The sequence below is a fragment of the Sinohyriopsis cumingii genome, unplaced genomic scaffold (genome assembly GCF_028554795.1).
Source record: "Sinohyriopsis cumingii isolate HCF-2022 unplaced genomic scaffold, ASM2855479v2 utg000198l, whole genome shotgun sequence".
NCBI lineage: Eukaryota > Metazoa > Mollusca > Bivalvia > Unionida > Unionidae > Sinohyriopsis > Sinohyriopsis cumingii.
Window position 1 is genome coordinate 2,144,664 of NW_028315875.1, and position 15,020 is coordinate 2,159,683.

Below are 15,020 nucleotides of genomic sequence, written 5' to 3' on the forward strand. Positions count from 1 at the left end.
ACAAATGGTTACCCACAACAAATAGTTCACAACAATTTGCAATAGAATGAACAACATATTCAAGACGTGTTCTAAAGTCAATTCACGTCTGAGGTTATTTAGCAAGATAAATCCACATCAATCAATTAAACATAGGTTAATATATTACTAATGCTATATACAACCATTCTTTGACTACTGTAATGTTATCTGGGGGAAAAACTTCTGATGAGATTAATTACAAACTATTCAACTTGCAAAAAGGAGCTTCTAGATTCATCTTAGATAATGCTGTAAACATCCCAAATGCAATTATTGATATTAAAATGTTAACAGTAAGTCAACAAATAATTTTGAGAAAGATTAGGCTTATGCACAAAACTTCAAACAATATGGCCCCATTAAATTTTAATGAACTATTTTATGCTAGAAAACAAGGCAACACTCATAATTTAAGACCAACTTCAGCTAACCACCTTTCCATTCCAAAACCAAATAAAGAATTCCTTAAGGAAAAGTTTTCAGTATTCAGGATCACTTATCTGGAATGGAATATTAATGGAAATTAGAGAAAATACAAGCATAAATGCATTTAACTATAATCTAATTCAATGGATGAAAACTGAAACCTGTTCAATTTGACAAATACATTACAACTTATAGTTTAAATTCAGTAACTTTCCATTTTGTTGTCTTACTACTTTTGTACTGTATATACACATTGTACCTAGTTGTACTGTATATACACATTGTACCTAGTTGTACTGTATATACACATTGTACCTAGTTGTATTGTATATACACATTGTACCTAGTTGTACTGTATATACACATTGTACCTAGTTGTACTGTATATACACATTGTACCTAGTTGTACTGTATATACACATTGTACCTAGTTGTATTGTATATACACATTGTACCTAGTTGTACTGTATATACACATTGTACCTAGTTGTAATGTATAGACACAATGTACCTAGTTGGAGCATGTCATTTAAATTTTCTGTTTATTATGTCCATATATAAATGTAACTTATTATCAATGCTGTGTGTGTGTGTTTGTGTGTAACCATACAGATATACTTTGAATTTAAATATGCATATAATAGAGGGCCACAAGAAAGGATTAGTTCCATGCAAGTAATTGTTTCACCCTCTTTAAATAAAGTTGTTAATTATTATTATTATTATTATTATTATTACCAACAAGAACATATAGCAAGAGGTTTTAGTAATGGAGAATATTAAGTAATTCAGCAGTAATATTTCAAGGTGAGATTGTGAAAATAAATGCTATCAAGTTCACCACCTTAAATATAACCTCTTACTAAGATGTAACTAGCCAACATTAAAATGTAACAAGCCAACATTACAAAAAAATCAATTTTTTAATGAAATAGCCAAAATATATGTCCATAAAAAATGTATGCCGCATGGGATCTATAATACCATGATTACGATTTCTAACAATATCAAAGACCTCTCCAATAATTGAAAATTTTGAGAAAAGAAATACTTTATTTACTCTCATATAGGTCTGGTCCAAATTCAAACAAGACAGACAGAACCCTGATCTGTCATAATGTGTCAGAAGAAAGGGGTCTGCTGTTTCTTCTACTGATTACTTTTAATAAGCTGCATAGATCCAGATCAGAATGTACATTATGCAATAGCAGACCAAAGGTCTATGCAGTTTGCAGTTGGATCCTACCTATATGGAAATATATACAAATTTTATTTCTTCATTGTACCGGTTGAAAAATGTAAAGATTTCTGAATACTTATGAATATCTGCCATATATTCATCTTTTCCAAGGCAAAGACTTGGAAATTGAGTGTGGCAACAGTAGCCTCTCAATATTGATAAATTCATTCAACTTACTGCAATAGGGTTCTGGTTAAAATCAAATATTTAATTTAAAAAATCACAAGATAAATTCTACATACATGAATCTCATGAAGAATAATGCTACTTAGTATGATTCCATGGCATATCTTTGCTTCTTTTTTTTCTCTTTATGCCTCTGGCTTGGAAGGATGGAGCCTCCTCGCCACTGTCTGAAAACTCTGATTCCACAGATATCTTTATCACTGAGGACTGATCCGATGTTCTGGACAAATTATCCAGATCATAATCCGGTATTATATACCTTCTCCTGTTCACTTTCGGACTTCGGGCTACAAATGGTTTTCCTCCATCTCCTGAATCTAATTTCACAATGGACAGCTCCTTCATTGGCCTCTGATATCTCAAATTTTGCATTCTGCTTTTGGAAACGAAGTCTTTTTTCTCAGACTCTGTTTTTTGTTGTGGAGGTGTGAAATAACTATTTTCCTCAGCTAAAACATTTTTCAGCTTCAGTTCTGGTTTCTTGCTAGAACTTGTTTCCTCATTTAGACTGTTAAGTTTTGATTCATCAGGTGCAACAGAATCCTCATCTTTTTCTCTCCTCTCATTTTTCTTATCTTTATCCTTTGTCTTCCTTTTCCTCTCCCATTTCTTGTGCTTCCTTACAGATGTCTCTTCCTCTTTTGCTGAGTCAGTCTGCAAGTCATGTTTAAAACTGGCTTTAAATTAATTTACTTGCCAAGCTAGCAAACCAAATTAAATTTAAATTATGATGCATCACTATTTATTTATCTCACTGTGTGAGCATGAACTCTTATAACATGAATTTTCACACAATACTGTAACCAAAAAAATAATGTTAATTTTATCTCTTGCCAACAATGACAAGAAAAAAGCTGTTGAAATCTGACTGACCTTTGTGACAGAGTTGTAGAGATTTGGCCATGTATGAAAAGAAAATAAGTTTCATGGTTCCATATGAAAGGGCATTAAAATAACAGGAGAAAAAGGAAACAACAGAGTAAAATCAATTAGGAACAATCAGACTGAATACGGTATGTGGCTAAAGTAGCACCTAGATTCACCACTATACCTGAAAAGAACTTAAATTCTGGGCTATATACTAGAAACCTAAAACAAAGACTGACAGAATACCATATATGGCACACAGTACACCTGCCAATGATGATACATGAGTATACTAAGTTTTTTCCATTTGTCTCTGATGGTTATAAAGTTACTGAGTGGAGAAAACAGTCTGACAGAAAGTATTAAATATTCACACGTGACCTTGAAAATGGCAACCAAAATGTGGTACCTGAAGAACCTTCATGTAATGGAAAGCAGATATGTCTACCACGTTTTACTGATTTACAACAGGACGATCTCAATTTAAAAAAGGAAACTGTAATAGAAATCCCAAATTGCTTTCAGTTCAAGTTATAAAGAGGGAAAAAAAACTATACTGGAAACCTGAAAATACTAAGGTGACCTTGACCTTGAAGAAATTACCTGAAAAGTGGTATGCAGCACACATCTAATCTTGACAGATTATTCTACCATGTTGCGTTAACATAATTCTAAGATTACACAATAAAAGAAACGTGTGATGAAAAACTTAATAAATGTTGACATGTGACAAACCTGAACATACAATCAAAGTTGTGGTATGAACACACTTTCTAATGATACAATTATACCAAGTTTCATCTGTTTATCTCTTATAACTTGCAAGCTATAAAGTACAAACAAAAGTCAACTGGATGCAATGATGGATAAATTTTAACAAAAATCACTCGTTTGTTATATGTGGGGTACAATATCTTAGAACTATAATCTTGCTTTTGCTACTGTACGATACAATTTTTCAGTTCCCCAATGTCAAACAACTTCCTTGATTTAATTTTACAAATATATCAACTGCTGGTATATCAAACTCTTTTACCCATAATGGTAGTGACTTGAAAAAAATGTCCAACGAATTTGTCATTATTTCTCCAAGGAAAAAACTTCATTATCAAAACAATAATTAAAAACATATTTTTCTACCTCAGTTCCAGTTTCTACGTCTGTATTGTGTTTTTCTTCATCATTCTGTTCAGATTTTGCCACTCCCTTTGCATCACTATCCTGATGATATGCCAACATCTCCTCTTTCAAATATTTTTTCCACTCATCATCTCTGTGAGTGACAACAATAATGATAAAAATGGGTAAAAGCAAATGATTAGAATGGATGATGATGAAGGAGCATGGTAAAGATTGAAATTTTACTGATGATTATGATGAGAAGAATACAATAAATACCAATTAACTGGATTAATTCTTAAGGAGATATTTTACTGCATTGTTTATACTTTTAAAGATATTTGTTTATTATTATATGCTCATTTTTTCTCTGTTAACTTCACATTGTCAAAATCATTCAGTATTTATAGGTTACTGCTCTGCATTTTGACGAAAGTCAAATATTTATAGGTTACTGCATTTGTATGGGAAAATATGAATGAGTTTTGGATGGAATACTGCACGACCTTGGGAGTGCAATATATCCTTCCGACAAAACGAGTTCATATTTTCCCATACAAATGCAGTAACCTTTTTATTATATGCTCATTTTTTAAAATCTACCTAAGGTTTAATTATATAAACAAAATACACTACAAGAAACAACGTAAATGAATGAATGCCGTATTCCAAACTAAATAGACAAGTGCAGATTTGTCATTACAAAATGACGTCATTATTAATGCGCACATAAATACACCCAGATAAATTTGAACTTAGTTGTGAGCTCGACATAACTTTCGAAAGAAAATGGCATGTCTAGTTAAAATTGAAATTTGCAGTCATATTGTGAATGAATGCACATTGCAACAACTTTTCCATTTGATTTGGAATAAATATATTTTGGTAACTTGTTTTGATTCAACGAAAGTTTGTGATTTTGGACTGGATTCATATGTGCAAATTATACATGAAATACATCGGATTGAAGTGGCGCAAGAGAAGCGTTTTTACATCTGCAAATGCATGTGTTTCTGTTTCTGTCATTGAATGTTAGAAATCATAGCGTGGGGAAAATATGAAGTATTTCAATTGCAAATATCAAAAAGATGCAATGGAATTTAATGCTTATTTCATTTTGAGTGCAGTAAGGATGATGCAATTGCACTTTTTATCAAAATTACAACACAATTTTGAAATGTGTAATCAAGATTGAAAACCTATGACATGGCTCATGTATTCAGATTTGCAGAATTAAGAAAAAACATTTTGATGAAATTCAGGATGTAAAACTAAGTACATGTATATTTTATTTTGCCATTCTTATCACCAGCTAAATAAGACAGTATATACCTTGTCACTTGTATGTTATTTATAAGGACATAATCTTTCGTCTTTTATCTAATGTAGCTAGCCTAAATCCATAACATTGTATCAACGCGGAATGTGCCAAAACAGCTGGGGTTTTTTTGCAGTCCATGAAACATGTTTTAGTTCATTCAGAAACAAATTTAAACAACCACAACATAAAGAGCCTCTTACGCAAGTGTACATGATTTGTTTACAAATCAAAAGTGCTGGCATATGCATCCATTGTTTGTTTACAATAGAAAGTAGTTCCTTTATTCATGTGATTGCTATATGTGTATTGTCGCGCGTGTTCAGTATCGGGGAATACTGAACTATTCTGACAATGTAAAGTTAACTGGGGAAAAAATGGGCATATAATAATTTATGATATTGCACACCTTCATATTGCATTCACAAACATAAAGGAACTACTTTCTATTGTAAACAAACAATGGACATAGATGCCAGCACAGTAACTTTTGATTTGTAAACAAATCGTGTACACTCGAATAGTAGGCACTTTACGTTTTGGCTGATGAAATTTGTTTCTGAATGAAGTAAAGCAAATGTTTTGTGGAGTGCCACATACCATCTGCTTTGGCACATTCTGCGTTACCTCTTTTGATACAATGTTTTGATTTGGGCTAGCTATACAGTAGATGCCAGAAAGGGTCCTTACAAATAACATACAAGTGACAAGGCATAAACTGTCTTCTTTAGCTGGTAATAAGAATGGCAAAAAAATATACTTACAGTTTTACATCCTTAATTTCCTCAAAATTTACTTTCTTAGTTCTGCAAATCCAAATTACATGAGCCATGTCATAGGTTCTCAATCTGGATTACAGATTTCAATATTGTACTGTAATTTCGAATATAAGTGCAATTACATCCTTCTTACTGCACTCAAAATGAAATAAGCATTAAATTCCATGGTGTCTTTTAGACAATTGCAATTGAAAGACTTCATATTTTCCCCACATTATGATTTCAAACATTCAATGACAGAAACAGAAATACATTTTTGCAGATGTCAACATGCTTCTTCCTCACTTCTTCAATCCGATGTATTTCATGTGGAATTGTCACAGATAAATCCAGTCCATAATCATGAAATTTCATAGAACCAAAAAAAAATACCAAAATCTATTCATTCCAGATCAAATGGAAAACATGTTGCAATGTGCATTTATTCAAAATACGACTCCAAATGTATATTTTAAGTAGAAAAAAATGTAATTTTCTTTCAAAAATTATGTCTAGCTCGCGACAAAGTTCAAATTTATCTGAGTGGAGTTATGTGCCCATTAATAATGTTGTTGTGTACTGATGAATTTGTGCTTGTGTATTTAGTTTGGAATATGGCATGCATTTATTTACTTTGTTTCTTATAGTGTGTTTTGTTTATGCAATTAAGCATGAAGTAGAATAAGAAAATGATAATAAAAAAGGTTACTGCATTTGTATGGGAAAATATGAACTCGTTTTGTCTAATGGATATACTGCACTGTCGTGCAGTATTACATCTGAAAAACTCATTCATATTTTCCCATGCAGTAACATATAATATAACTTATCAAGATCAATATTTCTTCTATAAAGTTGACTGTAAGAATGATATCTGCAGATGTACAAGCAAAAACAATAAGGATGGCAAAATAGACAAATGAATGTTTTTGTAAATATATAAAACCCCTATTTCAACATATTATGCAAACATAACAAACTTTTGATCAGTCAACAAAACAATTAGCAAATCAATGATAGATTTAAAATTTTGATATATAAAACATTGCTTTAATGATGCTCTTTGGGATATAGTTACCCAAAATAATTACTTTTGTTATGAGTCTTGGACGGTTATGAAAAATGTATTTGAATGTCAATAACAGTCATAATGTTGGAATGTTGCTGATGGATTTCTGTGATTTGGATGTGATTTGGATTTTTAACATAACTTTTAACAATTTTTCAGTCATATCGCTATGATGTCTGCTATGTGGCAGTTTATAGTGATGTCTAGCACTGGGGCATCATACCGCAGACATGTAGCATGATGTCCCACCCAGTCACATTATCCTGACACCAGGCCGACCAGTCCTAACACTAACCTCTTAATGCTGAGTGCCAAGCGAGGCAGCTGTTAGTACCATTTTTGTAAATCTTTGGTATGACTCGGCCGGGAATCGAACCCACGACCTCCCGCATCCAAGGCGGATGCTTTAACCACTAGGCCACCGGAGCGGTGATGGATTTCTGTCAGAATATCTATCATACAGGCTCTGCTTATGGGTTGCTGGTAAATTTGTATGCAACATGAAAATAACAATTAACATCCTCCAAAATGCTCCATTACTGTTATCCCATACATTATAGCCCATTTGATCTATTTCTCTTCCGAGATAATAACTAAAATACTTAGTGACATTTAATTGTGACAATGAAGCACCATCCTACTCTGCTGCAAACAGAATTGTCTCATTTTATGGCATATTTCTTGTGCTGATAAATGTCTACATTGTTTTAGCATGAACTTATGAGAAGAACATTAACTCATTTGTTCCAGTTTATTATGGGATAGCAGAACAGGATTAATACTGTCACATTCTGAGGGGGGTGTAGTGTGTGTGTGACAGAGAGAGAGAGAGTGAGAGCAGGGGGTAACTGTGGTAAAGAAGGAACAAAGACAAATTTACCTCTTTTGCAGTAGTTCACTAACTTTCCTTTCCATGGCAGTTGTCTCCATAGTTTTTTGGTTACGGAGGTAATTTGCCATCATCTCCTTCTCAAATAGCTGAACGTACTGAATGTAAGCTTCATCATCTATAGGTAATAATGATCACATAATTACATATTTAAACACCATGCATGGGAAATCATACTTGTGTACTTGATAAAGTTATATAGGTTAAAGGTAGGCAACCTTAGAGCTGTAACCTGAAGCAAAGTCCAAAAGTTGTCTGCTATGGTGTGTCCTTGAACAAGACACTTTAGTCCAGTTCTCTCCTTATGATATAACCTTGTGTGTTTATGTGCAATTAAATAAGAATTACTCAGTAAAATCAATTATTTCAAATTAAATTTATGAAACAAGTTATAAATGATTTCCATCCATTCATAAGTCTTGTCAAGCTAAAGATGGAGTCAGATATCATATGATTTGTGAAAATTTCATCTGAAATTAGCATGCATGTATGACACTGTGAGATCATTAAAAATATTTATTTTATTCAATAAAACTGGTGTATAAAACACGTTGTTTACATTCAAAAGCCTGACCTTGAATTACATGTATTTGTGTGATGAGCTGATACAACACATATGACATATAGAAAATTGAGATGGGTCCAGGTCTTGAAAATGTGCATTGAACAAAACATGAACTTCTACGGTGTCTTCATAGACCTCACAAAGGCCTTTGATACGGTCAACATGGATGCACTATGGGTCATCTTAGCATGACTTGGTTGCCCTAGGAAGTTCATTAAGGTGATCTGACTATTCCATGATGGCATGACAGGACTTGTTCTCTACAACCGGGATGTCTCCAAGCCATTCAGCGTTTCTAATGGAGTGAAGTAGGGTTGCGTTCTCACCCCAGTATTATTCAACTATTCTTCACATGTCCTGAACCATGCTCCAGAAAGGAGTGTACATAAAGTACAGACTAGATGGCTCTCTCTTCGACCTTCGCCAACTGAATGCCCGGTTCAAAATAATGGAGAAACTTATTCTTGAAGCACTTTTTGCGCATGACTGTGCTCTCATGGCACACATGGGAGCAGATCTCCAGATCATCGTTACTCACTTCATAGAAGCCTCAAGACTATTCAGACTCACTGTTAGACTGAACAAGACAGAGGTACCTCACCATCCTGTCCCAGGCACCATAGCTTACCCCCCAATTATGTCTCTCAAAGACACCCAACTGAAAGATGTTGATCACTTCAAGTACCTTGGAAGCATCATATCTTCCAATGGATTGCTAGACAAATAGATAACAGCATGCATCAGCAGCACCACTCAATCTTTAGGACATTTCTGCTCTTGCGTGTTGAGTCACAGGAATATCAAACTGTCCACCAAGATAAAGGTATATAAAGCAGTTGTGCTAGCAAGCCTCCTATATGGACATGAGACCTGGACAACATACAAGAAGCACATCAAGCAGCTTGAGCATTTCCACACGAGAGCCCTGCGCTGGATTATAGGTGTCAGATAGTACTACAAAGTGACAAACCTAGAAGTGCTATATAGGGCAGGATTAACCAGTATCAAAGCGATGGTCATGACAGCCCTACTCCGGTGGACAAGTCATGTCATCTGTATGGAGGAGTCTCAAATGCCACATCAGACTTTGTATTGAGCTCTTTCTAGTGAACACAGAAAAATTGGTTGCCTGAAGAAAAGATTCAAAGACTCCATCAAGGACAGCCTGAGATGCTGCTTGATATCTGTGACAAACCTCAAGTCCTACGCCAAGGATAGACCTGGCTGGTATGCAACTATTAGTAATGGGTACAAAACCTTTAAGGATGACTGCAGAACAAAAGTCGCTGACACCAGGGAATGCAGGAAGACCTCAACGTCAAGAACCAACCCATGCCTCCCATGTACACACTGCTCAGGACATGAGCATCTTGTATCAAACTCATCAGCTACATGAGGACCCATCAGTGAAGAGCAGTGCAGGATTGACTTCATCAAGCCCGATGGTCAACCAACAATAACAATAATTGATTTTATGCACATAAACATGTAGCTATTTAATGCCTCTTTTGCATAAACCTGTTAATATGGATGCAAAGTCTATTCTTTATCGACAAAACCCACTGCCTGTATCATCCACAGATCAAGAAACCTCAATTCAAATCTGTTATTATTTTGCAATACACATTCTGTCTAAGATTTTGGATTATAATATATACCCTTTATATAACACTTAGTAGTTGCTGTAAAATCTGTACACTTAGTATTTTGTGCATAATTTATAACACTTTGTATTTGGTGTATAATCTGTACCCACATTAAGAATAACAATCATACAGTCATGTCGTGTTTGTTTTGTACTGTGCATACATTAAGGAAAGCATTTTTCAAAGTCTCAGGCTCAAATTCTTTCCTTGTGTTTTGCTAGATCTCTACAATACAAACCATACATGATCTGAGCAGCCAATCTCATGGAATTAGATTGGCATCCCTGTCAAGGTAGGGTTTCCTAATGTTACTGTCATGGACTTCAAATTCATCATCATACATTACTATTCCACCATCAGTGTGTCAGTTTCTAAACTGCCATTATATTGTATCTTTTGGTTTTGTATACTAGATTTACTACATAGAAATGTCAATATCTATGCATTTTTTGGCTTTGTCGACTTGAATATATTGTAATGCAAAGAGAAAACATGATCAATTACTAAAAACTTGCATTATCTGTTCATCCTTTGGTTTTATATACAAGATTTATTACATAAAACTGACACTATTTCTGTATCTTTTGGTTTTGTATATGTTACAAATCTATGGCCTTAAACTAAGTAGCAGAAAAGAGCCAAAACAAGTTTAAGAAAATTCAACTTCAACAAATAATTTATTTCCCTAGAATACAAAGTGAAAAGTTGAAAGGAAATTACAGTAGTCTGAATGAATTCCAGTGGTATTCTGAATAAATTCCAATTCTGAATGTGCTGATATGCCAAAAGTCTGGAGTGTTCTGATGTATTAACAGTCTTGATATTATAAAGGATAAAATTCAGAATGTCTTCAAATGACTTCACAACAATCCCAAAATAGTAATTGAGTCCAAAAGTATTAAGAAGCACTTTGTAATTCCTTATAATGAATAATTTAAACAAATAAATCCTACCAAATTAAAAACTGAAAACAACTAAAACTGATTGCAAATAAGAATGTTAGTGACATAGGCCCAAACACCTATCTTCAATTATGGTCAAAGGTCAATCACACAATACAGATTGTATATCCTTTGGTTTTGTATACTAGACTGCACAAAACTGCCATTATCTTTGTATCCTTTGGTTTTGTATACTAGACTGCACAAAACTGCCATTATCTTTGTATCCTTTGGTTTTGTATACTAGACTGCACAAAACTGCCATTATCTTTGTATCCTTTGGTTTTGTATACTAGACTGCACAAAACTGCCATTATCTTTGTATCCTTTATTCTTGTATGCTTGATTACACAAAACTGCCATTATCTTTGTATCCTTTATTCTTGTATGCTTAATTACACAAAACTGCCATTATCTTTGTATCCTTTATTCTTGTATGCTTGATTACACAAAACTGCCATTATCTGTTTATTCTTTGGTTTTGAATATTACATTTATTCACAAAACTACCATTATCTCTGTATCCTTTTGATTTTGTAGACCAGATTTATTACACAAAAGTACCATTATCTGTGTGTTCTTTGGTTTTGTACACTAGATTAAACTGTGATTATTTCTGCATCCTTTTGGTTCTGTATACTAGAACTGCCATTATCTCTGTATCCTTTGGTTTTGTATATTAGATTTGTCACACAAAACTGCTATTATCTGTACATCCTTTGGTTGTGCATACTAGATTTATTACACAGAACTGGATTATATGTGTATCCTTTGGCTTGTATACTAGACTTATTACACAAACTGCCATTATCTATCATTTTGTTTTGTATAATAGATATAGTACAAAAAATATATGTATATGCATACCTTTGTTTTTTAACTTTGTTGTACATTTCCTTCTTATCCTTCGAAAAATCCAAGCAAAGACAAGTAGAATATGGAAAATGATACTGAATGGGGGTACAAGAAATGTTTTGTTCTTGTATTCCATCGACAGAAAGTACATCTGATACTTCCATATCTCTATAGAGTTCTTCTCAACTGTGTCAAAAACATGGCTGAAATAAAAGAAGTTTTGACATTTTATATTCCTCTCAGTTAATGCGGAAATATGTCCACAGGACTCAAATGCATCCATCTATAGTAATCCAATGACACACTAACACAAGTCACTGATACTGTTATGACTACATGGTCTTGCACTAAGTAACAGAAAGAAGCCAAACAAAGCTTTGTAAAACTGAACAAATTATATATTTCCCAAAAATACAATATGAAAATTTAACAGAAACTTTTGTGAATTAAATCCAAAATAATCCAAAATATTCTATCAAAAATCCAAAGGTATAGAATATTTCAAATGAACTCCAATCTTGAATGTCCTGATGTACCAATAGTCTTTAACAGTTTGATGTACAACAGTCTTGATGTTTCACAATGATATAATCCAGAATGTCTTAGAATGAATTCCCAATAATCCCAAAAGAGTGTTTTAGTCCAAACAGTCAATAAATACTTTGTTATTTCAATGAATAATTTAAATAAATGATTCCTCTCAAATTATATCAACAAACAACTAAAAGTGATTCCACTAGCCTGATATTAAACAGGAATTAATAATTTTGTTTATCAGAACCTAATAAAAACCGAGGACAGAATAAGATGACCAGGGTGTGGGTCATACATTTACTTCCAAAACATTCAAAAGTCAAAAGGTCATGTCAGCATGCTTACAAAGTACTATTATCTTAAAGTAAAACCCACAATAATGGAAAAAAGGCAACTATCTGAACATTTGTTTACAAATAACCATTAGCTTAAACTACATCATGGACAAAAGTTAAGCATCCAATATAGATATACATAACATCAACCTTTAGAAAGCATGTCACAATCATCAGTACTTATGTTCCAACCATGACCTATCTTGAAGACATAAAGGACAAATTATTTGAACTTCACACCATCATCAACTCTATTCCCAAATCTGACATGCTCATCATCCTTGGTGACCTCAGTGCATGAGTAGGCTCCAACAACATCTCCTGGTAAGGGGTCATTGGAAACTATGGCATCTGCCACTGCAATAGCAATGATTTTCTTTTGCTTCAGACCTGTGCATAGCATGAAATGCTCATTACCAACACCATCTTCCACATCTCTACCCACAACAGGATGACATGGACACATCCCTGATCTAAGCACTGGCACATTATTGACTACATGATAGTCAGGAAGAGGGACAGGCAGGATGTATAGGTGACCAAGTCCATATATGGTACAGAAAGTTGGACAGACCATCACCTAGTAGTCTCCAAGCTAAACATCTGTATCCAACCCAAGAAATGCCTGCAAGGCAAGAAGATTACAAAACAGCTTAAAAATTCCAAGAAGAAGAAATCAAACTCAAAACAATCCTTTGTCAGCACTATGGAAAACCATCTTCAGTCCACCCCTCTCAACACTCAGAATGTGCAGTCAGACTGAACGACCCTTAGAGAGCTGGTCTACAACACTGCAAACAGAGATCCTAGGGCCCACCTCCAGAAAGCACAGAGACTGGTTTGATGAGAACTGCGATGACATCAAGCACTTGTTGGCTGAAAAACATCACCTCCGCAAAGCATACCTAAATGATCCAAAGTCTACCTCAAAGAAAGATGCCTAAAATTACTTCTGAAGGACTGTTCAACCAAAACTCTTGGCTGAGTAACAAAGCTCAGATGAGATCCAAAGCTATGCTGACAAGCATGATATGAAGAAGTTTTATGCTGAAAGAAGCCCATGACCTCTCATTATCAGGACCATCCCCTCTTTCAGTGCAGATGGGATCACTGACAAAGAGAAGATTCTTGAAAGGTGGGCTGAGAACTTTAACTGCGTTCTGGACTACCCAACATCCATCAGTGATGAAGCCATTGATCGTCTGCCTCAAGTTCCAGTTAATGAATCACTGGGTGACCCACCAACCATGTTAAAGACCCAGAAAGTGATTCAGGGTGCACATCAGTCTCTTCATCCGCCTGCTCACTCACAGACCTATCGATCCCCCTCAAACACTGGATGACTAAACTGGTCCTCATCATCTTGACAGATGAACACATGAAATAAACTAGTGCATGAGGATGGAACTCTTTACCTCAATTACCAAGGGAGGGGTATGGTTGATGGTAACTCCCCTTTATATTAATGTCATATATCAAGTGCGTCTTTTCCTTTAGGTTGTACTTGGTCGTATTCAGCCAAGTCTTTCCTGGAATTCTGAATGCTTGCTGAACTAGCTATCTGTCCTTCCATGGTTTTGGGTCAAACAACTTTCAAATAAGGCCATCTCTTGATAAACCTCTCAACCATTTCCCAGTTAGTGGCCAATTTTTCTTACACTTCCCATTCTCAATGACAAGGTCAGTGGTAATATTTATAACCAACTAGTATGTATGTCCTATTTCCATATTTGGCTATTTCTTTCTTCTCTATTCAACAATCACATTGTCTGGGTCTATTTTGCCTAGTACTCTGTCTCAGAGTGTTTGTGTTGGCACTTGAAACTCCTGAGAAGCTCATTTTACTGCCATTCCATCTTTTACTGCATATTATGATTTGGTAAGACGAGTGGGACAAATACAATCTTCATTGGTTTTTTATGAAATGATTAAGTTTAACCTACAATAAAAAAAAATAGGAATTTGACTGGTAAGATTTTCTTTCTTTCAGATTTTTAAAAATGAGAACACATTTCATCTCCATCCTTATCATATGCTATTGCTTTCAAAGGCATATTCAATACAATAAAAAATAAAATATTGATGATGGAAATAGAAAAACAAATATGGTTCATTTCTTCAAGTATTTTCCAGGCTGCACCAGATAATTCTCTTCCCAAATTTAATAACACTCAAACAAAATGGTACTTAGTGAATATACATTTCATTGTCAATTTTTCAGATGTTGTTATAAGAACCACACATTATTAAT

General features: G+C 34.2%; 1 protein-coding gene across 1 annotated transcript in view; it reads right to left on the bottom strand.

The window, feature by feature from the left end:
• Positions 1 to 1,779: 1,779 nt before the first annotated feature.
• LOC149774575 (uncharacterized) overlaps positions 1,780 to 15,020 on the bottom strand; it is a 42,357-nt gene continuing 29,116 nt past the window's right edge. Inside the window, exons 5-9 of the mRNA XM_089945024.1 lie at positions 13,003 to 13,159; positions 11,913 to 12,103; positions 7,885 to 8,011; positions 3,881 to 4,013; positions 1,780 to 2,527 (exon numbers count right to left, since the gene is read on the bottom strand). Coding sequence (XP_089801150.1) covers positions 1,952 to 2,527; positions 3,881 to 4,013; positions 7,885 to 8,011; positions 11,913 to 12,103; positions 13,003 to 13,159 — 1,184 coding nt within the window. The 3' untranslated portion in view covers positions 1,780 to 1,951. The remainder of the gene's footprint in view (positions 2,528 to 3,880; positions 4,014 to 7,884; positions 8,012 to 11,912; positions 12,104 to 13,002; positions 13,160 to 15,020) is intronic.